At 41.7% G+C, this 26370-nt stretch overlaps 1 protein-coding gene across 1 annotated transcript; it reads right to left on the minus strand.

The window, feature by feature from the left end:
• Positions 1-637: 637 nt before the first annotated feature.
• NMT2 (N-myristoyltransferase 2) lies at positions 638-26370 on the minus strand. The gene is made up of 12 exons (XM_042889059.1): positions 26161-26370; positions 18553-18688; positions 14422-14566; positions 12399-12517; positions 12209-12300; positions 11986-12102; positions 11438-11608; positions 9623-9731; positions 5904-6074; positions 3673-3840; positions 1502-1639; positions 638-1302 (listed from the first exon to the last, which is right to left on the minus strand). The coding sequence occupies exons 1-12, from the start codon at positions 26268-26270 to the stop codon at positions 1282-1284; spliced, it is 1497 nt and encodes a 498-aa protein (XP_042744993.1). The 5' UTR covers positions 26271-26370; the 3' UTR covers positions 638-1281.

Consider the following 26370-nt stretch of genomic DNA (forward strand, 5'->3'; position numbering starts at 1 on the left):
ACAGTTTGGCACTTTCAGATAGAACAGCTTCTTACTGCAGAATTTCTTGGTGCTCACGTTACTGCAGCATCCATGAACGGAAAGGACTGCTATCAAATCTAACTACAATGCTATGCTGGAATGCATATAAAGTGCTTCAGAAGCCATTCTGGTTGCCGAGCATTGGAGAGGGAGTTACAACAGCTTACCCAACAACAAACATCAGCCCTCTTACATTTCAGGAAGCAGAGTACACAGGCTTCCAAGGACTGAGAGCTTTTCTCTTCTGCTTACCAGCCACATAGAATGCAAAACTTCTTGTTCCACAGTCAGGATAAAAACACTACCAGGAACAATTTATGAATACGTATTTACACGAGATACTTTTCATTAGAATTACAGACCTCATAGGAAATCAAAGTAGACAAAGGAATATGTGCAATTTTGCAGAAGCATTGAAAACATTCAAACTATAAATATCCTGATAGCACTACTAAAATTCTTAGTTTTACACACAGGCTGATGTTACTCTACTGAGGAAAAACTAAGGTTTTGTGCCACAACTGTAAATTAAGTACAGTAACGTATTATCATTCCGGCAACATAGGTAACACCTGCACTGAACAGTGCGATACTGTTAAATCAATCCACTGATCTATTGAAGATCAAAATACAAATCTGTATTTTTATTGATTTGGCAGCGTTGCTCATGGAGAAACAAATGCACTAGTTAAACCAGTACATTGTCATACTGCTCCAGTTACAAAAAACATCCAGGACTTTCATAGAGCTACAAACGTATCATACTTCATGATTTTTCCCCAAATGATGATATCCACGTGAAGTAAATATAGCAAAGATACTCGAGTTTGTATCCTTCATTCTGTTACACTGACAAACATACACCACCACTTAATAAATAGAAATGCAGCAGTTCATCCACATAATAGCAAATATTTTTGTACCCTAATCCACCACTGAAGTTCAGTTTATACAAAACAGTCTTTTCTACAGAGTGGAAAAAAAAATACCTTCTTCTCATCAAGGTGCAAGCTAAGCTTTGAAACTTAAATGAATGTGCTTTTATTCTTTTCATGGACAATAAAAGTTTCAAGGACCTTCTGATTTATCTGAAAATGCATAAATTTGGTCACATGTGGATTTCTTCATCGTTCAGGTTTAATGGACTATTTCAGTATCACTGACGTTGTGCTTTAACTCCTCTTGAACAGTATCATTCCAAGAGTTATGGAGATCAAATTAACTCAAATGATGACCTCAGAGTTCTAGAAACATGTGTCCTCATTGTAATACAAGACCAACCTACAGGAAGAATAGAAACGTGGCATTTTAGTTTATGTACAGCAAAAAATCTAGGTATTCTTAGTTTTCTGCACTGGAATTATGGATCTTAAGTGTCCCCGATTAAAACAGCTATTTTAAAACTCTTCTCATTTTGGCCAGTAGATTAAAATATTACTATACCTAGCAGAGTTCAGAAGCTCTTTTTTAAATCCCTTACCTTTTCAGATTCCATGCCAGGACACCTCCAGTTGTATAAATAATACTGCAAATTTCCATCTCCAATCCCAAACTTGAGTTTTTCCAGGAACGTTTTGTTTTCCATCAAGTCTAGTGCATTGAACACATCAAATCCTTTCTGGCAATAGCAAAACATTTAAAAAGCTTTAATGCTTCAAATGACACAGAAATGACAGTTTTCATAGTTGACACAACAATATCCAAGAGGCTAATCAAATTAAGTTGGGAAAAAAAAGATGTGGGAATAAATCTTTCTTTTTAATTAGTCGCACACACAAATTTTCCCAGTGGAAAGTAATGCACAGCTTTGCTTGAAGATTATCTCTAAGAGGGTAGTTAGCAATAACCAAGACACTGGTGTGTTATCAACACTGCTTTGGTTGCAAATACAAGCACAGCTCCATATGGGCTGCCATGATGAAAGGAAACTCCATCCCAACCAGACCTGATACAAAGGTAGTGATGTGAGGTACATGTAAACAAAAAGCTGTGGTTAGGAGTGCACCTAACATTTCTCTTCTCCTGCCTCTCCTCTCCTCATCTGAAAGTCCCAGTGCCAGACCTGCAAATGTACTCAGGCTCTTAATGACTGCAGACAGACCAAACAGGTACTTTGGAAATCCACAGGCAATTTAATCTCAGTATTTTCACTGCATGATGACCCATCTAAAGAAAAGCATCACGCGACACATTCTAAGAAAAACATAGATGTGGGAAGGTAGCACAGCCTTGTGGTTAGACCATTCCATGGTTTGCGACCCATTCAGTGGCCTGCTGTATGGCCAGCCACTCAACTCCCCATGCTACATTACATTTGGAGACCAACCTTTTTATCTTTCACTTGACTTTTAGAAATAGATAGCATGTTTAGGCACTTCTGAAAACTATACTAACACCTGTATCTTCATATTTTTCAATACCTTTGAAAGCCTGTCTTTAAACTTCTTTTGGTATTACAGTGGAGCCTGAGCAATGGGGTTCTGTATTGCCTGTGAGTACCCAAGAGATCTCTTTGCCAAATAGTTACCTGACTCAATACTGTTTATAGCTCAAACAAGCCTCAGCAAGCAGTTCATGTCATACACATTAGCTCAGCTGCAGTGCTGCATGGCTGAGAGACAGAAGATGAAGACTATGGAGCTGCTTTCATGCTGCCTGAAGTCTGAACAGATACAGCTTTCACAGTCCACAGGCTTTATAAAGGATCGGTGCAGAAATTCCTATGCCTCATCTGGAGCACAGACAGGCAGTGGCTCTGAACAGATAGAACACACTTAACATCTCCCTGCATTGAGCAGTCATCTGCTAGGTGTAACATCGCAGTACCTCAGCTGGCAGAGGCAAGCTTCCAGCAGGAGGAGTACAACACATGCTGTGCTCTGCACTGCGCAGGGAACTGCTGCTGCAATGGATACCATGGACTGGACGTGCAGTGCTGTTAACTGCCAGCCCTAAATAGGTCTCTGAGAATCCACTCAGAGTGCTGGGACCTGCACAGCTCTGTCCACAGACTACAGCACCATGGTGTTTGTGCCATACTGCTGCAGAACCCCGATGATTAAGGGTTTAATCAGACAGCACTAAACCCTTATGATTCTTATGTCTAGAAGCTCTTCTAGTCTCTTCCCTTTCATTTATCTAAATCATGCACCAGTTATTCCACGTACAAAACAGTGCTTAAGAATTACATGACATCATCTATGTAACTTTACAGGCAGCAGTTCTTAACAAGATAAAAGTTGGAGCACAGACTTTTTCATTTTGTAGAAATGAAAAAAAAACACTTCATTTAATGTATTCATTAGAACTTGTTAACTCTTCCAAGGGAAAAGATTTTAGTGATACTTTTCATTCTTCTGGTACTGAATGAATATGGCCACCGGTGTGCTCTTGGATCCTTACATAGTTAAAGCTATTGCAAATGCTCTGATCTTCATGCACTTGTCACTTGCTAACATTACTCAAAGTAAAAAGGAAAAGCAAACACAGTGTATTATACTTCAACGTCTACTAGTCTCATCACATGCACTGTGAGCTGTGGATATTAAAAGAAAACAGAATGCAATGGAAAGCATAAATTACTGACAGTTTTTACCTTGCCATTACTCCTGAGAATATTTTCATGAAAATAGCAGAAGGAAAAATACTTACCAACTTAGCTATTATGAGTGCATCATTCATTAAATCCAGGAGGGGGGTCTCTGTATGAATATTGTAAAAGGAATAGGCAGCTTTCAGGCTTTTATGAACAGGATGGTGCATCACTGTTGAAGGTAATGTGTAGAAACTCAGGAAGTCTGTTAAAACACCATTTGAGCCCTAAAAAATACAAACAAAACAAACAAACACAAATAGTCAATTAATAAATAACCACTCAGTTACTGAGTGTACAACGCAGCACAGTTTTATACATCATACATTCCGTGAGAGACAGGATTGGCTGAAGAATGGAAGAAACGGAATCACTGACAAGGATGTGCTGATACATCAAAGTGAGACTGCAGTCAGAAATGGTCACTTCAGAAAAGGACACAAATATTTAGATTCTTCTACTCTCTTACACCAATAACATTTTGACAACCAACGGTCAAAGCATTTGTTTCCCAAGCTTGTCTTTCTATAAACAAAGATAACAAAACATACTTTCCTCCCAAAAATATACATATAGAAAAGTTCTCCCAACTGAACATATTTTTCTTATGATTTTTTTTTAACCTGATGAGGTTCACATGGAGGAACCATTTTCTCAACTTTCTAAAAATAGAAAATAATTACTTTGCATGTATACAAAGCATATTCAGATCAGCTCTCAAGATTTTTAATCAACAAGTCCAATCCAATTGTTGCTAGACAACAGTGCTAAATTACACTGAAATTCTAATAAAACTAGTAGTCATTAAAAAAAGGTAATCAGACAATAATCCAAAATATCCTACAGAAATTTGCCTAATATTTAATGAACATAATGAAGTTTATTTTCAAGAGTGCATGCAATAGGAAATAATTAACACGTGGGTTATAACTGACACGCTCAGCACAAAGAACGCCACTCAGACTTTCACTGTTCCCATTCTGATCACGTTTCATGATTCCTCCACGAAGATAAGAGTCCACAAGCACCAGAACTGTGCGTCTCCTTTGCCTTCTTTTGGTTCTGGACTTGAATTCACCAACACAGATTAAAAAAGCAACCCAGAAGATGAAAGGGTGGTGAAGAGAACGGAAGAGGAGCAATAAATCAAACCAGACCATGGAGAAGTCCAGTGAGCACTAGATCCACTGCACAGTAAGAAGAAAAGTAACTCTGGACAAGCATGACTGATGAGCAGCACCTCTTATCTCCAGCTGCACTAAGTTTCTAAATTCAGCTGAGACTCCAGAATGAATTCACACTGCAGTGTGGAAATGCTGACAACCGCTACTTGAAGCTTCTGTTAAGATGTCCTAAATTTAATAATTTCATTGCTGATCATTTGAAATAACCTCATAACTTCAAACAAAGCACTTCACTCCCTGAAAACGATGCCTGCACCTGATACAGCATGGAGCCAAGGGGCAAAGTGCATCTTCCTCCACTAGCTTAATCGCAGCTACCTCCAACCACTCCTTGAGGATTTCCAATCCAGACACTACCCCACTCCTGTACTGCTTATTCACAGGTGTTGTCACAACAATTCAGGCTGAGGGGAGGAAGCAGCAGATAATCATTTAGGAACCGAAGAGAACTGAGCTCCTAGCTGACAGCAATTCACCACAGCACCAACACACACACACACACAAAATCATAAATATTCATACAGACATTCTTTAAAAAATATATATATTTTACTGAAGCAGACTATAAAAAAAAATGCATACAATTCCCACATAGCAGGTGTTGCTAAAAATTGGTTTTAATGAAGTAAAAATGTTGAACTGGTATATTGGAGAAACACATCCAACACCCGTGAGAACAAAACCGAATTCAAACCAAATCCTTTTATCAGTCATTGAATCATTTTTCTAGAAAAGCAGATTTGAAGACCATTACTTAGTATTGGACAATTACTGTCACTTCTCTAGAGAAGTAACAGGGATCAGGGAGGCACACAGAATGCGGGAAGGTTGTTTTTGAAGATGTGTAAGGTTCTTTGACATAAAACTTCCAAAACTCTCAAATGATATTTTAAGATTTCAAAACACTTCTTTAAAAAACTGTAAGAGCAATGCAGTTTATGACATTCAAACAAGCATTTCCTAACCATAAGAATGCAATATGAAGAACAAAACGTGGAGTCATGAGATCAGATCTCAACTGCATTTCAAAAAACTTGATGCTGATAATAATTTTTCACAAGCAGCATTCACATGCATGTTCTTGAGGTAGTTAGGGAATGTTTTACCTCTACAACAAAAGTGTCAATAATATGTTCCCGAGGCAGGAACCAATGGGCCACCTCTTCTTCATCCATCACAGGAGCAAGATTAAACTGCTTCAAGTAAGTGTTGATTAATTCTTGTACTGCTTTAGTATCTTTTTGTTCCATTGGTCTCAAACCTGAAGTTTTTGTAGCCTTATGTAAGAAAGAAAAATAAATGTTAAGATGTTGAAAGGAAAACTGCATACACAGCAAGGTCTGGAAATAGGCTGCACAATCATTCCACTTGCTCTAATGCATTCATTATTAGCCTACTTTACCCTAGCCACCTAATTCATTATGCTACTTTACAGACTGCTTTCAATCAGAATTCCCCCTCTTCTAATTACTGAGACAGTCTGGGGCACTTCAATCTTAATATTCCAATATTGAAGCAACTTCATTTCTCCAGAGAAGGAGATGCTACTGCCAACAGCCCAGGCTTCACACGTTTGAATTCCAATTTTTTCTTTTTTTGCAGGTCCATCAGTATTTATTTTCTTCTAAACTACACGGAGCCCAGGGACAGAAATAAAACACGAAACAACTTACACATCAGAAGCTAACCTGAAGATAAGAACCCCTGTGATTCAAATTTAAAAATAGTAGTCAAGCTATAAACCAAAGTCAAATGATAATGTTTAATTAGAAATCTTCTAACACAAAATTCCACCTGTTCTTAATGCTTGTAAGCTTGCTTTTGCCAACTCAAATTTCTATATACACCCAACCAGAATTTACCAGGAAAGCTTCTCATAACTTCAAGCTTTCCGAAATTAAAAAGTTACGGTATTTTAACAAATACTGCAGTTTACTTGAATGTAAACATTGGAAGAGGAAAAACTGCTTTCTGGTACTATGTGATTAACTTTTAAATGAGCAAAGGTGGCTGAAGTTTTCTCCCCAGTTTTTATTAGCTTTCTTGACTATTTCCATTCAGGAAGAGAAAGCCTCGTTCTCCTTCAGAGCTTGTTTATCCTGCTTCATCTGTCACAGCCACATAGCTGGGCATGTACCACATTAATCATAGCAAAGTCAACTGCAAGAGCAGCCAGGTAGTGACTTGATTACTGGAAGCCTGAAATTAGTGCAGCTGATTACATCCCACTTAAAAAGGAGTTATTCTGGGGGAGGTTTTTATTCACATGCTCTGGGATTCAGCAGCTAGATGAAAAATTAAGGCAAATTTTGCCACAGTCCCATATTGGGTTTAGTCTAACTGCCTTCCTGAGATGGTGTTGTGACAGCACATCACCTTCTCAAGAATTTTAAGTGCTCTGAATCCATAAGGAGAATTACCCTTTTATATACTGTATTTTGTTCATAACCTCCTTATGAACAACAACATGAAAGATTCATCTCTGACCCCCCCAAGCCTTTGTCTTCTAAAGCTGTATATACACTGGAGCATGAAGGGACAAAAAGCAGTTGGGCTGGAACATCTTTAGAAGCACTTAGAATGGCCAGCTTAAGTGATTATTTACAACTGCAGAAGTGGAGAAGAACTTTCAGAATAGGGCTAAATTGTATTTCTCTGCTCCAAACATTGAGCTGCCTTGGGCATATTCCCTCATGAGTATTCTAGCTCAGGAGCTCAGTCAGAAAGAGATATACAAACACACTCCTGTCCTTATTCAAAACACAGCCAAATTTTCTCCCTTTCAAAAAACTCCTTGCTTAATAGACTGAATGCCACCTCCACCTACTTTTTTAATGTACCTGTAGGTTTATGCACAAACAGTCTTCAATTAGGGTGATGCTTCAATGATGAAATTACTGTATTTCCTCTATTATTTCAGAAAACCTTTCCAGTTCACACTTTTTGTGATTAGGATTAATTCCTATTAAAGGGAGATAAGCTCCCAGTGGCAATGATATTTCAAGGACTCTAGGAAAAGAGGTTAGAATGCAAGAAACACTGGTGCTGAGGGACATTAAAGTGGTGGTTAGGAATTCAGAAAGCTTTTATTTTAGGACAGTTTGTCCAGAATGAACCAATTTGTCTGACATAACTGTTTATAATAACAGCCTGAGATTGAAAATACAGATTTGCAAAAGCACTTAGACCTTTCCACAGGAAAAGAAACTCTGTAGAACCCAAAGCACAAAAACTAAGCAATAAACATTAACAAAAATGTCAAAGCTAGGTTGGATAGGGCCCCGGCAACCTGATCTCGTGCCTGATTTACTGGTTGTCAAGCCTGCCCACAGGAGGGGGGCTGGAACTTTAAGGTTCCTTCCAACTCATTCTGTGATTCTATGAAAAAGATACATCTTTATTTTCCATAGAAGAATCTCCCAAGTTCTATATAAAAGTAAACAAACAACTGAGGTATAAGGAGTCCTAAAGCCCTTGGATTATGGCTGACCTTTGTATGATCCTTATCTTATTCTTTAAGCTATTCTTACCCTGTATTGTTTCCCTGAGAAACAGTACTGATGTTGCTACTGAAACCTATATTTGAAATTGTCTATGGGACTTTTTAGACTTTTAGAAACATCTTCAGATTTGATGAAAACTATATTTAGTTCTCCAAGATTAAAACCTAATTAATACAGTTATTAATTCGTAAGCTCTGAAAACTGCTGCCCTGCACACAAGGGAGAACCCACACGTGCAGGCATAGGTAGCACGTGGGCAACACAGGAAATGAGTCCCACTGACAGCAGCAGGAGTTGAGATCAAGCCATGGCACGTGCTTCATACTGAGGAGTGCTTAGTGTATTACTCACAGGGGCCAGTAGCAACAGAGCCTGGAGCATCAAGCTAAATATAAACAAACAATTCTCCAAAGGCAGATAAATCATTACAAAGTACATTGTAAGTACAAAAAAGTACTTTTTTTTTTCTTTAAGCCTAAAAGGAGGGTTTGTTTACATCAAAAAGGTTTGCTTGATATGGCACTGGTCCAAAGGATAGTCTGCAAATCCCTCCAAATAGAAAGGTAGCTTCTACAAGCAAAGAAATTGCTTTCAATCATATAGCTTAGGCTGGCTTCTGTAGGTTATTACAGCAATGAGATTTTTTAATAGCTCATCTCAGACTATTTACAGTGACTTCTCCTGTCAAGGAAATGCATGTGAAGGCTTTTTGCCAGACTAGCTATTAGCAGAAATATGGAAAAAATATTTTTAACTAACCTAGCTATGCCAGAACACTTTTTTTTTGGCCACATCATGCAAATAACACAATATTCAAGGCAGCCTTTGCTGAGCCTGCTCATTGCACAGGAACAACTTTCTCTGACAATCAAGAAACAGCTGTGACTTGGAGTAGAACCAACCAATCCCAACTGTACTCAACTAACTTTCTAGAGGACTTTTCTAAGAATTTTAAAATGTTAGCTGTTAATTTTCTACTGCAGTAATTTTTATCAGATTAATTATACCTAGAATAATCTTATGCACCTTCAACTCAATCCCATGTGTTTATGAAGTCAAGGTTTCTGTGTATTTACTTGTGTTTTGTTTTTTTTTTTTGTTTTTAAACTTTGGAGTCCACATTTGTATTTTCTCCACACATAAACCTACACTTCTAGGAATAGTCTCTTCTGTTTAGTATAGACCCTTATTTCTGCTTGGTAGAAAAGATCCTGTTTTTCCATGTTCTGCAGGCACAAAAGCCTGAGCTGTCAGAGACAGATGGAAGGTTATTTTGGGCCTCCCAATAACTGTGGGGATTCTCTAGAAGACATACTGCTTACATCAGGAAGTCTGTAGAGCTTCATCGTTCTTTGTAGAGTCATGTTTCTACTCAAGTGTGAGAATTTCACCTCCACCAATTTTCTGGGATTCAGTGATCGATGCCAATACCTGGAGATAAAATGCATGAGATTAGATAGCGTTTCAAGTGTCAGCTTTACCTGCATCCATTTCTCTAATTTCTTGCTCTTCTCTTCCTCTACAAATTTATTTCCTAGCCAGCCTTTACTGACCTGATGTCTGTAGGAGGTTTGAACAACAAACAAAAAAAATCAACAAAAAAGGAAAGCTACACTTAAGCAACAGCTGTTAAACAAGCCTGCAATCACCACATTTTGGATCTAATCTCCTTTGGAATGAGTAACCCCAGGGTTAGACATTCTAGTACCTGCCATATCCCCGCCAATCTTCTCATGCTTACAAGGTAACATTTATTTTATTGATTAGTTTTCAAAGCTTAAAAACAGAGGTCCCTCTTTACTCAGTCACTGAGCAGTTTGGTGAAGGGACTCTTCCCTGCAGACCATAGTGCAACAGAACGTCCCTGGTTACTCTAACACAGAACGACTTTTTTTCCATCCTTACCTACAGAAGGTTACAGAATCTCTGGTGTTGATATGTACGGACAAAATTTAAACCAAAAGGCTCATACATGAGTATTCTGTCCTCAGAAGGATACCGCTGAAACAGAACTTTTCCCAGCAGAAATAAAATCTCCTCCAAGCAAATGAAATCATACTTTACAACATACAACTATTTTCATGTGATAGTTTTCCCATCTTTATCAAATTCCTTTCTCCACGAAAGATGAAAGCATTGATAAAAGCAGATCACACAATTCCCAGAAATGCTCTGCCATCTTTGGCAAGCAACCAGATCAACAGGGAAGCATCTCAGCAGGGAAACAGGCCACTTGATAAACACAGGTATACAATGCTGCCATTGCTAGCATGGCTTTCACCAGAAGGTCAACAGAAACATTATTAATCTATTCAAGGTACAATAAACACACTCAGTATTAGATTTCACTCTGAAAAGATATTTTATCCAAGGCTCCAAAGGGGGAAAAAAAAAAGGAAAAAGAAACCAAGCAGAAAACCACATACACATACTCGTGCTTTTAAGTTAGAATCAAATCTGCAGCATTCAATTTCTTTGATTTTTTAATATATATTGAATATAGCCACATTGGGTTTACGTGGCAACGTTTTGGTAGTGAGAGGGCTGCAGGTGTGGTCTAGGAGCAGAGCCCAGCATCTGTCCCATGTCAGACCCACAGTTGCCACATCTGAGACATGAGTGACACTGGTTGTGCCTCTGGGAGAGCAGATTTAAGGAAGAGAAAAACTGCAGAACAGCAACTGGAAGAGAGGAGTGGGAAAACGAGAGAGAACAGCCCTGCAGCCAACAAGGTCAGAGAAGTGACTGCAGTCCCCATTCAATGTTCCCTTGCATTTCTCAGGGGCAAGAAGTAGAGGAGGATGGATGAATGGATGGGGGAGAGTATGTAGTTGGCCTGCAGTTTTAACTGCTATAGTTTGCTATCAGTAGGCAATAATTATATTAATCTCCTTATGCTGAGTCTGTTTTGTCTATGAGAGTAATTGATGAGGGATCTCCCTGTTTTTATTTCAACCCATGTGTTTTTTTCCATCATATTTTCTCTCCCTGTCTTTTTGGGAAGGGAGAGTGAGAAAGCAGCATGGCAATGCAGAGCTACTTACCATTGCAAAATTACCACAGTAGGCAATTACACAGCATGCACTTAGAATGACTACTACAGGAACCAATCTTATTGGGAACAGCACCTAGGTTACCTGCAAGTGGCCACAGGTTTGGGGAGCACCACTCCAGCAGTGTAAACAGCCTGAAAAATCCCTTCCAGGTTTACTCTTCTGGTTATTTCCCGAATCAGTACAGGTGCCACCCGCTTAGATCTCAGTTTCTTGTGAACACACAGAAAATTGATTTCTACCATCTTCTTCACACTAGAAGGACATTATAGAGAGAAAATAAATTAAAAAAAAAAAACCCATACCACTGACAAAAACAAACAGCATGCTGCATATTCTCAATTACTTAATATTAGTTTTCCATATCGTAATAGAAGAACTTGATGTACAGATAAATCAGCCTGTGTCAAATTATGACTGCAACAAATATTAATCTGATAACGTGACACGAGTGGAAAACTGTATGTTATGCAAAGCAGCATCCAAGCTGTTTGCAGAACTCCATTCCCTAAAAAAATTTCAATGAGCCTCTTTGTAAGTTCTCCACAGTAGTGGATGCCAGCTTTAAGATTTGTGTCGTGCCACTTAAAAATTTTATTTTTTACAAATATAAAAGTAATGGTGTGTTTTACCTGTCGTAAATACGAATATTTGCAGGGATGGCACTTATGAATCCTACCAGCTTTTTGTTTGAAGACACTCTAACCCCACAGTGCCACTGCGGTAACCAGCCCGGAGGACGCAGAGCCCTAGAAGCGATGACAGAAATAATTACAAATTACTGCCTGAGAAGATGTAATAAAAACACCTTCCTTTGCACTCCAGCCAGAACAGAATGTAGCACTTGCCACTCACCACAGAAGAAATTCAGGGGAATAATCGAACCTAAACATATTGTCATCATCTTCTACATAATTCTCATTTAACAGTGTGTATAACTCCTTCAGCTGAAAACAAAAAAAAGAAAAACAAAAGGCTTATCCACACACATCAAGCAGAATATATTTCAGTGATTTTAGGTACGTATAATAAATGTGTTACTTACAACTTCAGCATTGCTAAGATCCAATGTGTCCCACATAAAACCTTGTGGCAAAGAATATGGCTCTAGGCGGACATTGTCCTTATCTGGCTCAATTGCACCATGAGAAGTTATGACTTCGTCTTTTGAGGGAGGAAAAAGCAAGGGAGGAGAAGAAGAAAAAAAGAGAACAGTTACACTGCTAGCTTCCCCATTAACTCTCAAGAACTTCTCAGTTCTTATAACCTGCATTCAGATTAACTACTAACTTCATCACAGTTTCTACAGCCAGCCACAGAACTACTCCATCCAGTATTTCATAATACGGGACACCAGTTTATCAGCACATGCATGGTGCTTGGCCAGCTATGAAATCCATGGCTTCATCATGAGAAACGTACTGACGGCTAAGGAGCGACGGATCCTGTTTACAACTGCCTTGAACAGGTCTGAGCTCAGCAGTACTTCTAAGGACCAGCAGTACTGCAAAGCCAGGGCTTGTAAAGAATGCCGGAAGAATAGGAAACGTGTCTTAAAATCCTACATGAAAGGGTATTTCTCCTACCTTAATGTACAACTCTAGTTCATCAGAATATAACAATTGGCTTAAAAAGAAATTGCTCCTCTCATATGGAGTGTCACCTACCAAACATGGTACATACTTTTCCCAAATAATGCCCAATCCTGACAAGTAGTTATGGCTCACTGTCTCATTTGGAAGGTCAGAACTACCAGCATCTTCACATAAATTTTGGAAGTATCAGCTGTCTCACTATAAAGCAGACAAACTAATATTGTACAACAACGGATCTCTTGCTAACAGTCTTAATTATAAGGCAGATGGATTCTGAAGTTAATTTAATGCCAAGATTCCTACAGCTACTTCTTGAATCAACAGATTCTTTTTCCATCTGAATGTAACCTGTGTATCAAACAATGAAGACTTCCCATCACATTCATTCAGCAGATTAAGCTAAAAAGGATAATAAAATTCAACAACAGAATCAAGAAGCAATTCAAAAAGACTGCTGAACAGAACCTCTGCCAGCCTAATTCAGCAAAGTGTATTTCTACTCAACAGCCCTAACAAACCACCTTTAGAGTGGAGAGCACTCTGCTCTGGACTTCTCCATGCAAGGAAGTCAGGGAAAACACAGTCTGAGCTACAGACCTGGATTAATGTGAAACATTGCCCTTTGGTCAGATGGAGAAAAGTGTTCCTGTGCTTTACACTCAACTGATTTTTGCCTATTCTACACCGGCCACCAATGCCATGGAGACAAACTTTCAGAACAGAATGACAGCTCCTGCTTTACTTGTGGGGCCCCCAAGTTTCTTTGGGGCAAAAGAGATAGAACAGCTTGACTTGAAAAAAGTGAAAGGAGAAGACGAAATAAGTCAGGAAAAACAAAACAAAAAGCAACAAAAAAAACCAAGAGTAAGCAGCTGTCTTCTCCAAAAGGGACTCAGAAAATATGTTTCCAAGGTAGTGCACATTGTGGAAGAAACAGATGAACAAAAAACAGTGGAAGAGTTCAGGCACAAGGGAGGCATCACTAACCACTTCAAGCTGCATGGAAACACTGTGACCTGCACCAGGAGAGTCACCATCACTATGACTGCAAATTGATCTATGCCACCCTTCCCTTCCTTCCTTTCCGGGGGGGGGGGGGCCCGAAAAAAAAAAAAACAAACAGGGAAAACAAATAGAACAAAAGTTCGTTCCCATCACCACTTGATAGATTTTTTTATTTGCCCTGAAGTGTTTGTTCTCTTTGTGTTCTGTTGTTTAAGAGTTCAGACCTAAAACATATAAAGGAATATTACTGCAATAGCATTTTTGTAGAGAACACCAGAATGAGATTCATCAACACTGTGTTTTGTTGCATATTATTTTGAAGGGCAATGACTCACCTAAAGAATATCAATAATTCCACATAAACAACACAAAAGATTCAGGAACTCACATGCAGTCCAACTTAACACCCACTTTAAAAACTGGTATACACTCTTTCAAGATCACACGCCCAAGCCCAATTCAACTTACTAAGTTTTGGTACAGGTTGTGTATCCCAAAACTGGTATTTACGTTTGGTAGCCTCATCAATGTTCTTTGCTGGACCTTGGCATGCAGAGAGCAACTCCATTGCTCTCTGGATATCTTGAAGCTTCTGCATTGGAATGGCTGGATTCTGCACATGGAGACAGACAGAATAGAGTAAGATTACTTTGGACATGCTGTTCGTTTAGAACACTGTACAAATGCGGGCATTTGCTTTACTCTTTTGTATTCTTTCATAAGCTCTTCTTACCACGGTCACTTTCGGTATTATCTTCAGCAGCAGGAGGAGGGAAGGAGAGGTGCGAAGGAGACAAGCAGCTTCACAAAACACTTAGCAATTTTGAGCAGTTTTTGCATTTGACTGTGAAAATTCAGTGCTGGTACCACATATAGCTGCAGCATTAGGCCACGATACCAGTACCACAATAAAATCTTATTTCTCTCCCAATAGTAAAATAGAATAAACAGCAAAAAGCAGATCAGCTTTGATATCTAACAATCTAAAGACACTACACAGTGATATTTGAAGCTATTCCTCATATATATACTATTAAACATCACTTAAGATCAGTATGGCTCAATATTTCAGTTGCGCTGTTGTTGTAAATATCCACTTTACAACCTTAGTTATGTTGGAACCGCCTTCTATTAGGTACCGAATTTTATAGTAGGCAGCTTACTGCATTGCATAACATACAGAAGTTCACCATTTTACCACTACTACCAACACTCATAACTTAAGACAACTTTATGTTATAGAAGCAGATGTAAAATAAATTAATCTTCTACTTAAAAGTGGAAAAATCTTATTAAGAGTTATCTGAGAAACAAAAGCCTAAGGCTCGGCATTTCTGATCTGAGCTCCTAAACCCTGACTTCTGAGCATTCTGAGTAAGCATAACTACAATGAGAGTTTTACCTGAACATGAAATTGCAGAGGAATAATGTTAACAGACTTCTAACTGTAAAGGAACTTATCCCTCCCTCCTTCCCTCCCTCTCTTCCTTCTCTCTCTTTTTAGAACCATCTCCCAAGCGACAAGTTGAGCATACTAGCAGCATGCTTATGCTCAGGTTTTCCCAGACTTTGCAGTGGAATAAATATACCTGATGGAACAGCCTCAAATGGATTGAAAAACGTTACATATTTCTGGATAAAGATTTCAAGCCTGATGTTTTCTTGCTGAACATCAATGCTATTTCAGTATTTCATTTTCTGACTAGGATTTCTGTTGAAAAACCACCATAATCTATGTGTAATAATGATGTTCAAACTTCATTTGGATAGGAAACTGCCTTCAGTGCCCTCAGTCACCAAAGAAGTAGCTCTGCAATGGCCTGTAGCTCATGCAGGCCATCATTTTCTACTTATAATAAAAACATATGCTCTCTAAATGTTATGCAATTTCTTTCATTAATTTAAATGTGGCTAACTTGAGACCGTAACAGTTTAGGGTTTCCCATTACAGGGAAACCACTGATGTAGCACAGTGAATTCAATAGAGAGCCACCAAGACCAAGAGGGGGCTGAAGCACATGACATGCAACCCTCAAGAAGGTGGCTGAACAAAGGCTAAGAGAGTGGGAAATCTTAGTGCTGCCTAATTGGAGGATGTAAGGAAGACAGAGTCAAGCCTTTGCAGATGAACACAATTGAAAAAGATCAAGTTCCATTTTAGATATAAGGATTTATTAATAATAATATCAACCACAGGGATAAACAGTGGAAGTGGCTGCCCCCAAAGGCTGCAGAATCTCCATCCTTGGAGTCCATACAAACCCATCTGTGCCTGAACAACCTCACCTAATTGGATTTGCACTAAGCAGGAGGGCTGAAGATCTCCAGAGGTCCCTTTCAAGCTAAATTATTTTATGACTGAATGCTGTGCAGGTCACTGGTGACTACAGATCACTGACAGTACCAGAGATCCGGCCAGTTCACTTGAGCCAGTGTGAGAATTCTACATCCCTGGGGCTAATACTGAGAACAGACTCTGCAAAGTCTCTTAAGCACGCAGCTAACATGCATTTATTGCTGTGTTGACACTCATGCCAGTGCTCAAGAGGTCCAGCATCACAAATGAGAGAGGGAGAAGCAGAGGAGACTCACTCTTCTGCTTTTCTCATCTGCTGATTGCTACACCAGTTTACAGACTCAGCTCACCTCAAAATTCTTTTTCAAAATAACTGTCAATGAGTTCAGAAGCCCCACTGAATATTACCTGAGGATCTCGTGTATATTCTCCTAGAGACCAAGTATAAGACATCACTTTCCTCTGAAATATTTTGCAGAGCTTCTTTCAACGAACAGCAAGCAAATGCTAAGCATGCTTTTTTCATCTTTCACATAGTGCAAGGAACATAAAATCTAAGTATCACTAGAATACTTGAAAAAGTGTATTTCTTCACCCTGACCAACCAGCAGTCTAAGGTGCTTTTGAAAAAAAATCTGAAACACTGAAGCTGTCCAAGACAGAGAAACCTGTCTACTAATGAGGTTGTACACCTGAAACAATGAACAGAAAGGGGAACAAACCAACACTGGTGCATCTGCAAGAACAGAAAAGAGGCAACTCTGTAAGGGCAGTAATACGGCTTAGTTATGGTACAGCATGAGACATCCCTTGTGTGCCTACAAAACAAAGCTTTAATAATTCTAACAAACTTGCTAAACTTGTTGTGTTAGTGAAATATCACTACATGCATCACTGTAACAAGGATAAGTTCCCACGTTTGCAAACTACAATGCGTGTTACAGAAACTGTGTGCAAAACTGCAAGGTGCTGAGAACTAGTGCCCTGCAGATGCAATGAAGCAGATTCCTTTTAATGCAACAATAAATCTGGTCAGCAGGGGATCTAGGAACTCTCACCACAACAATGAATTATATATTAAAACTGACCCCGCTCCCACTAGGAAAGAGTGTAAGATTACTTGGCTGTTGCTTGCAGTCTTCTCGCATGAGCAATTCATGCCACATACTTCATACAAAAACAACATCAAAACATGCAGTGAGACAAGAGACTATATAACATCACTCCACATATACATAAGCGTCCCATGTGGGAAATGTATCCACTCAAAGCAATGGGTATGACACAGAGGAGATCCAGAGGGACAACACAAAATCCATCTGTTAGATAACAAACCAGAGCACAACTTCTTCCCAAAAATTAGTTGGTAAAATATCAACATAAGTGACAAATCTTACTGGTACAGTTAGCGTAACTTCTTTCACATTAATCTGATAAAGCAAACCTAACTGCATCAACATGCTCAGTAGCCCATGAACTTTCATATCACCATGTTATAAACCTCAGTTCTCAGGCTCAGATTTCACTGGAGATATGATAAAAAGCCACCAATGCACATTACTAACTTACTTTAACTAAACTTGGTAGTCAAAAGTATGCAGAAAAGCCCACAGAGGCTGCATATCCCCTCAAGTAACTGTGCAAACTTACTTACAGTGCAGACCTTTCAGACGGCAAAAAGTTTTTTCAGTCTGTATCTCCATGTTAGAGATTACTGCATTTTGTGCAAGATGGTATGTTGCTACTTTGCCCAAATAAGGCTGGTTAACAAAGCACGTTCACCTCAATTTGATTTTGCTGAAGACTGGACTGGCCTGGCTGAGCATAGGATTTTAGCTATCTGTGTGTATGTGTCAGTGTAAAATGCTATAGAACAGCACAGGAAGCATACAGTCAGCATGAGCTTACTTGTCCATTCCTCCTTCTGATGCTTGCAAGAGATAGCAGTATGCTGTCCATGTAACTGCAGCTGCACTAAACCTTGTTAGGTGGCAACTAAAGGCAACTCTTCAAATGCAAAATGTTCTTAAATCATTACCAGTGCAGATTAAGGCTCTCTGCTACAAAGCCTGAATTCTGACTGCTGTGAAACAACACTGTGGTTAAAAACCACTGTGGTTACAACTCTCTGGCTAACTTCATGCAGTCGGCCAACACCAAGACTTACCTCCCTTCTGAAGAGAGTTGCCTTAATTCAGGTGCATTAAGGCAGTAACACCAGCTCTCTTTTACAAAAATCAACACATAGATTAAAAAATTGAAACAGAAAGCACACACAAACTGAAACAGGACAAGGCTCTCACTTTTGAAGGCTGCTGAATTTTAATCTCTTGAGAGTCAGATGCAGAATCTGATTTGGTGCCTCCAGAATTTGGCTTCTCCTTTTTTCTCTTCTGTTTCTTCTTCTTCTTCTTTGCTCCCAAATCCCCTCCAGGACTTCTGCCAGAAATTCAGAGAATGTGCAATGAGAAAAATCAATACCACCAAACTTAGAATTCATAAAGATTAAATAAGGAAAAATCAGCAGTGTTATGAGAAAAATCTAACAGCAGTTTGAATTTACAGCCAAGGCAGGGGAAAGGAAGTGGGGGGAACCGAGAATGTATTCACCAAAAGCTTCCTGCAAGCGCCTCCTCATTTGTTTGACACTCAAAACCCAGCACAAGCAGGCATTTTGACACAGCAGTGTGAAACTGCGATACACTGCAAGTGCCTCAGCTCAAACATGAAACGACCATTCCCACGTGCAGGCAGGAGACTCACCAGCCTAATGAACTGTTTTCTCAGAAAGCAGCAACTCATACAGAAAAATTGGGCCAAAGACTTCAAGCAAGAAAGGTGCATTAAAGTGTTGTCTACAGCAGAGCAAGAGTTCTCCGACGCTTCTACAAGCAGCTGCTGGAGGGACGGATAAAAGTCCCAAGACCCTGTAACCACAAATTCCATCTGCCGTGTTTCAAAGACAGTTAACTTTGGGTTGGGATGGAATTTCCTGGGGAGATGAAGACATTTAGAAACACAAATTCAACTGAGCTTGGAGGAATACAGGAAAGTGCAGGAACCAAGGAAGGCGTCCCCCTCCAAAACTGGCTAACTGGTGATGGCCCAATATTTGTTCTCCATGATGTTCAGCCATCGGGGACAGCTGAATTGGTTTTGACTGGATTCTTGTCATTCTGTTTTCAGGAAATTTTATTTCTAATTGAAGCAGTGATGAAAATCTTAGTGAAATCTCATTAAGAATCACCACAAAACGACCCAAATATCTGTGCATTAAAACGATCAGTACAACAAAGCGTACAGTGTGCTTGCAGATTCTGACATATTTCAACTATTGATAACACAATTCCTGTTTTCTTAAAGGAGATTTTAATTTAGCAACTAATCGAGATATAGAATCAAGATCAGATTAGAATTTGCAAAGTGTGGGAGGTGTTGGCAACTCTCAGACGGAAAGCAAAGGAGGGAATGAGTCAGTTAGCATGAAGCCTCTTCAGGAGGTTTATCTCCCAGCAAAGCCATGAACATACCAAGGTGTCCAATACAGACGTTAGGGTTTGGGGGGGGGTTGGGCATTTTTCAGTGGAAAAGAAAAAAGTCAAGGAAACAATTTTGGGGGAAAAAAAAGAAAAAAAAAAGTTGCTACACTGGCAAACCAACTCAGAAGAACATTAACAAATTTATTCACGCCCATACGTTTGCAAGGGCCATGGTTTTTGCTCTAAGACCATACTGCCCTGCCTCAACAGCAAAAAACCTTGCCAGAACTCATGTCAGTGTGAAAGTACCAAATTTTCAATTTGGAAGCCAAAAGCCTGCTATTAATCAAGCATTCAACTAAACAGGGACTCACTCTATGGCATCATTGCTTTTCTCTAAGAAAAATCAACCCTGACAAGAGCTTACCATTCCCAGTTACACCAGACTAAGTCACACTCCCAGTGAGTTGAGAACTGGAAATTCAAGATTTGGGATCAACCCCCAGGAGTTGCACAGAGGACAGCAGAGTAACAGATCAGCACAGAAGGGAGAACTTGGAGTATTCACCAGAGCTCTGCCGAAACAAAAGACTGAACTGTAAAGTTGGGCAGGCAGAGCGCTTTCTGAACACACTGACAGTACTGCTGGATCACTTATGTGATTCTATTAGCAGTTCCTAAACTCTCACTTTTAAATAAACACTTTTAAATCTTATTGAAGGCCTGTATACCAAGCTAACATTTGTGCAGAATCTAAACAAAGAACAGACCTAGATCATAAAATCATAGAATGGGTTGGGTTAGAAGGGACTGCTAGGAGCACCAAGCTCCCACCCCCTGCCACAGACAGGGCTGCCAGCCACGTACGTACCAGATCAGACTGCCCATGGCCTCATCCAACCCAGCCTTAAACACCTCCAGGGATGGGGCATCCACAGCCCCTGTGGGCAACGTGTGCTGGCACCACTCCACACAGTAAAAACAACTTCCTCCTGATACCGAATCTAAATCCCCCCTCCATTACCCCTTGCCCTATCACTATCTACCCATGTAAAAAGCTGATTTCCCTCATGTTTATAAATTCCCTTTAGATGTCTGACAAGAGGTTATAAATATGAGAACACAGAAAAACAAACAAACAAACAACAACAAAACACAGACAAGAATCCAGGACTGCCTCATCTCTGGCAATGTTGAAACAAATGTCAGAGAAAGTGAGATTTTCACCTTTGCTAAGATGCGTTTAACAAGGTACTGCTTCATTTTCTTGAACTTAAACTTTTCCTAAACTTACACCTTTTCCTGTAGCATGACAAATACCAGAAAGATGCCATCCTGTGTCCCTGAGCTGACCCCACTTCACACCAAGGCGCTGCCCCAACCTCTGCTCCCCAGCAGCTCATCCTGCATCAGGAGCTGCCCACTCACAGCACAGGGCTCCTGCTCACTCCAGGGTCAATGTGCTATTTAGTTTGGTGAAAGAACTAGTGAGTACTAGAAAAAAAAAAAAAAGAAAAAAAGGGGGGGGGTTGGCAGCTGTGTAGAAAAAAAGCAGCTTTGCCAAGCTTAATTACCATTACCCAGTTCAACTGCACTTTTACCAGGATAATCGCAGTTTGTTCTTCAACCAGCTAAAGGTTTTTTCCATATAGAAATGCATACATTTTTTTTTAGCTGTGAAAGAGAGAAGACAGAACCAAGCTGCTATGGAGGCTGGACAGTATTTAAAACTACTCATTTATTAACTCTGCTTGAGGCTGGGGAGAGTGAACAGGAAGAAGTGTTTGAAACCTCCTTGAATAATCTCCCCCTCCTCTTTCTCCTACAGTCTCTGCACCTTCACAAATCCCTGTCCTCAGCTTCTGGCTTTTGGCTACAGAACTTTCATGCTGCCTCTCACAACGTGAACATTTGCACCTACGTTTGACAGGTTACTGGAGCCGTTCAGGGCAATTATTTTTATACAGTCTGCTGCTTAGGGTTGGTCTCATCGCTGTCACAGCCAACAGAAGGTTAAAAGTGAATGCAAAGGAAAATCCCTATGTCCTTCACCTCCCCGGGCACACAGGCAGCTGAGGTCTGGCAGCAGGCAGTGCACAGAAACTTGGGTCAAACCAACACGCTCAACCAGCATGAGCTGCAGCCAGAGACACCAAGTGAACTGGGGCAAAAGCAAAGCACCATACTGGTGGTCCTACTCAGCCTTAGCCTTAGAAAGAGCTGAAAGGTCTTAAAGCTGGGAGAAAGAAGGTCTGAGAAGGGAGGAACCTTGTTGCTCAATATTCAGTAATTACACTGGACATGATGGCACAAGGGAGATGCAAAGGTAACAAGATTATTAGTGAAGACTCCTACTAAAAGCTATTAAAACATTCTTATGTGCTAAGATCTGAGTTCTCGTCTGCTCGGACATACCTGTATGGTGTGAAACATGTCTCACTCTTAACAGCTGGAAAAAATGACTCCCACAGCTCAACGGAAGCTGACCTTCACATCTGAAACAGCGCTGTCAACCAGCACAGGCGGGAGGATGAGGACCTGCAGCTAATTGTGATGCTGCCCCAAGCAGCTCAGCCCCAGTGGGAATGCTGCTCTGTCAGCCCAGGGTCCGGCAGAGCTGTGCCCAGCCCACAAGCATTCTGCTGACAGGAGGATGGGCCACCTGGTCTGTGGTACTTAACTGCACCCACCATGCTGGTCTGACAGAAAAGAAAGCAGAGAGAGAGGCCAAGTAATGTGTGATCCAACTGCAGCCTAGGCATAAGAGGAGTCAAGACTCCCTTGTGCCCCAAAAGCATTAAAGGTTTGGCCTTGCTGCGAGAGCAGGCGACAGGAAAGTTACTCAGGCCCACATTTTCATCATTTCGTTACATGTATAAGCCCGTGATCCCACCCACATACCTTTCCACTTATGTACACACATCTGGTGTTTCATATAGATGTGAAGGAAGAATTGTGCCTCTCTCAGCGTGTGGGTTTTTAACTGAGCCCCTGTGGGGCGAGGCAGGGAGCACTGTGCGGAGCTCTGAGCGGAACAGGCAGCGCTCAGATGGAACGAGCCAGGCCAGCACAGCCTCAGCGGCCAGGTGCTCACACCGCTCTGTCCCCTTGGTTTCATTCGCCATCATCCCACTGAATATTCTTCAGTGTTGTTTTGTCTTTTTGGACGCTGAATCCTGCTTTGGCAGAAACAGCTCACTCTAATATCAACATCTGCTTTGAGTTACATGGAGTGGCAATTTTAAACTAACAGTTTCTCAATCTAAAACTCAACGTCTATTTCAGCTGGTTATTTTTAAGCTGTCAAGGCCCAACACTGTATAGCTGGGTTTTTTCCTCTCTTTCACCATATTTTTTGTCTCCCTGCAAGTAAGCGAGGTCACAAAACTGTGTTTCTGAAGGTGCTACGTAGATCTTTCTGATCATAAGAATCAGATCTTATGTTTTCAGGCAAGATTCCAACACATTTCAAAGTAGCGTTATTGATACTGGGACTGTCCTTGGTTCATACAGAAAATGGAGGTGTAGAAGCAAAGAGCTTTCCCCCTCCTATATAAGGCCACTACCATTTCAACAGCGTAAGACCAAAGAGGATTACTACACATCCTTCAAATTCCAGTCAGCAATCCCATTCCTGACAGCCCTTCTGGACTAACACTTCATTTGCACACAGTTCAGTGTTTGGAAATGCAAGTTTCTTCAGCATGAAAAGCCAGCAGCAGTGCCTTAGAACGGAACCCACAGACACTCCCCACAGCTCTGTGGGCTCCCCCTGGCTCATGCTGCTCTGTAATGCTATGCACCAAGATTTCAGTCTCACATGTTTAAACAAAGTACTGCCTCCAGACCTTAAAAATACACTGAAACATGTCTATACCTAAAAGTAGAGCTGTTTAGAAAGTTGCCCTTTAATGATAACTGAAGGAATATACTACTAAAACATCCAAAGTAAATCATTTGTTGAGAGGGGGTGGGGTCTAAAGGTCATATTTTTCCTCATCTGTTTACAAGATTTTCTCTTCTGTCATGGAGCAGAAGGAGGTGCTTAGAATGAAGAGAGACCTCACCAACCAGGCTCAGCAGGGGAGTCAGGTGCAGTAAAAGGTATTTCTCTACATACACACCAATAAAGCTGCCTTGTAAACAACACTTTATTACAAAGCAGAACAAGTACAGCATAATGCATCAAGCAGGAGCAAACTGCAGACAGAACAGCAATATGAGTCACACAACATACATAATCCTGCAGCTAAAAAACAGGACCAAAAACAAAGGACAAAGATATCTGCACAGTTGAGAGTCAAAACGGGTATCTTCTGCTGCAAAGTCACATATTTTTAATATACACACACATATATACGTGCACAATATCTGTTTGTGGGCAGTACTATAAGGATAGATTAAGAGATAGTTTGAAAGTAATTTCATTTACAAAGTGATCTTACTGGAGACTGGCACGCAACACATACTGACCTTATTAAAAAAAAGTACAGGTAAAGACAGCATGAGATTAAATATTGATCAGCATCAATGGAAACCATTCACCATGTAGCAAGTCAGCAGGCAGAGCCACAGTTTTAAGTTGTACGATTGCTCACAGGTTGCATACCTAAACAAAGCCAAACCTATGAACTACAAATAAGCTTCAGAACTACTTCCAAAATGAAAACACAGCAAAGGGGAAAAAACAGGGAACAATACGGGCTCCTATTGCCATGGGTTAACTTCCCTGCTGGAGGGCAGATCTTAAGACATAGTTGTAACTGTAACGTAACATATATCTTTGCATGTGATGGAACTTGTTTGAATTCCTCAGCTTGCAGAAAGTTGTGGCAAAGAAGGTTCTCAAATACTTAAAACATAATACAGTCACTCCGAAGTCAATATTAGACTTCATGCAATGAAAACAGCATAGAAAACTGATACTAAGAGGCTTTTCTCTACGGCAACGGTCTCCTTCTGAGTTCATTACATTTCATATTGAAGTGGGAAGCAAAATCTTCCAAATAAAGACGAATTAAGGAGCTTCTTTGAAATACTCCTTAAAACACCTCTGCGACACTCAACAAAAACAAGTTTTTGAGAGAACGCTGCACAGTCCACAGCTGCATGAGGTGTCCCAGTGAGCTCAGTGGAGGCCAGGCTGGGGTACAGCAGCACCCTGCATCCACGCTGTGAATGCGCAGACCCAGCAGCACACAGGGAAGTTCTCCCCTTGCTGCCTTTTAAAGCAGCCAGCCCTCCTCCCCTCCAGGGTTCCCAGGCTCCTCTCACCGCATGTAAGACGCAGAGCTGCTTGTTGCCAAGCAAACCTCGGGCAGGAGATGACAAACAGCTTACATCTCCAAGCATCAATCACCCCCACGGATGCTCTCAACCAAATGAATCAGAAATTCATGAGGAAGGTATTCATGTAGCGGTATATAAATTAACCTATTTCTATTTTGGGCTACTCCTGGTTGTGACAAAGAAGCATTTTCTTTGCCGTCAGTTTTCCATCTCCCAAAACAGCAAGAAGGCATGTCTAAACGAAGCCAGTTTTTAAACGCATCTCCTCCCAGAAGCTGCAGCTTGAGCCAGGCCCGTGGCAGCGGGTGCCCAGATAGAAGCACGCCGCAGACCGAGGGGTGCCCGCGCTGCAGGGCCCGCGTCCCTGGGCTGCTGCAGGCGATCCGAGGGGAGAAAAGCCACCACAGGCAGCACAGCATCGCTCCGCTGGCTGAAGCACCCTCTCTGCTCCACACAACATGTGGATTTAGAGCTGCTATTTCGATCCGGACAATAGAGGACGCCGAGTAGGAGCAGGGAGCGCATGACAGGGACGCGGTGCCGCCCCGCAGCCCGGGGAGAGCCGTGCCCGCTCCGCGCCGGGACACGCGGGGCAGCCAGGAGCGGCACGGCCGGGGAAGCTTCTACGGCCCAGACCCCGAGACGGAGCCACTCCGTGCCGGAAAGCCGCTGTGCACAGACACAACAGAGCAGGGTTCCCCTTCCCTAGGCGAGGAATGCTCGCGGACCGGCTTCTAACTCCGCCGTCCGGCCGGGGCAGCCGCCCAACCCTCCCCGGCCGAGGCCCCTCCGCTCCCCAGGCCCGCCGCCCCCACGCTTCCTCCTTCGGCGAAGACCTCCCCGCGGGAGCGGAGCAAGGCAGCGCGGCCCGGGCCGGCGGCGTCCTCCCACCCGCCCGCTGCGGCGGAGGGCGGCCCGGGAGGAGGGCGAGTGGTGCCCGCGGCCGGCACGGGCTCGGGCGGAGCGCGGGCCGCGCCACGGAGGCCGCCCGCCGGCTGACAGCCGCCCGTTCCCGCGAGCCCCGCGCCGGAGCCCTGCTCTCCCCGCACCGCGAACGGCCGCCGCGGCCCCGCCGAACCCACCCTACCGCCACCTGAGAGAGGGAAGAAGAAAGGCAGCGCCGTGCCCGCAGCGCGCCCCTACCCCTTGGCGTGCTCGGCCTCCTCCTCATTGTCGCCATCTATGCCGCAGGTGTCCTGGTCATCCAGCTCCAGGCTCTGCTGGCTGGCCGCAGACTCGCTGTCCTCCGCCATCACGGGGGAAGGAGGGAGGGGAGGAGGCGGGGGAGCCTATGAAAGGAGCCGGGGCGCACGGGCAGATGCAGTCCGGAGGAGCTCCCTCTAGCTGCTGTCC

The sequence above is a fragment of the Lagopus leucura genome, unplaced genomic scaffold (assembly GCF_019238085.1).
Source record: "Lagopus leucura isolate 7727_CA_CO unplaced genomic scaffold, USGS_WTPT01 Super-Scaffold_100157, whole genome shotgun sequence".
Lineage (NCBI taxonomy): Eukaryota > Metazoa > Chordata > Aves > Galliformes > Phasianidae > Lagopus > Lagopus leucura.

Bases quoted from the DNA above. Each gene is read 5' to 3' on its own strand.
- NMT2 (XM_042889059.1), bottom strand. From the start codon at position 26,270: ATGGCGGAGGACAGCGAGTCTGCGGCCAGCCAGCAGAGCCTGGAGCTG. The intron at 12,103-12,208 runs GTGAGTGGCAAG...CATCGCTTCTAG, and splicing joins TCCCCTGAATTTCTTCTGTG to GGCTCTGCGTCCTCCGGGCT. The intron at 3,841-5,903 runs GTAAAACATTCC...TGTATTTTTTAG, and splicing joins TTGACACTTTTGTTGTAGAG to GGCTCAAATGGTGTTTTAAC.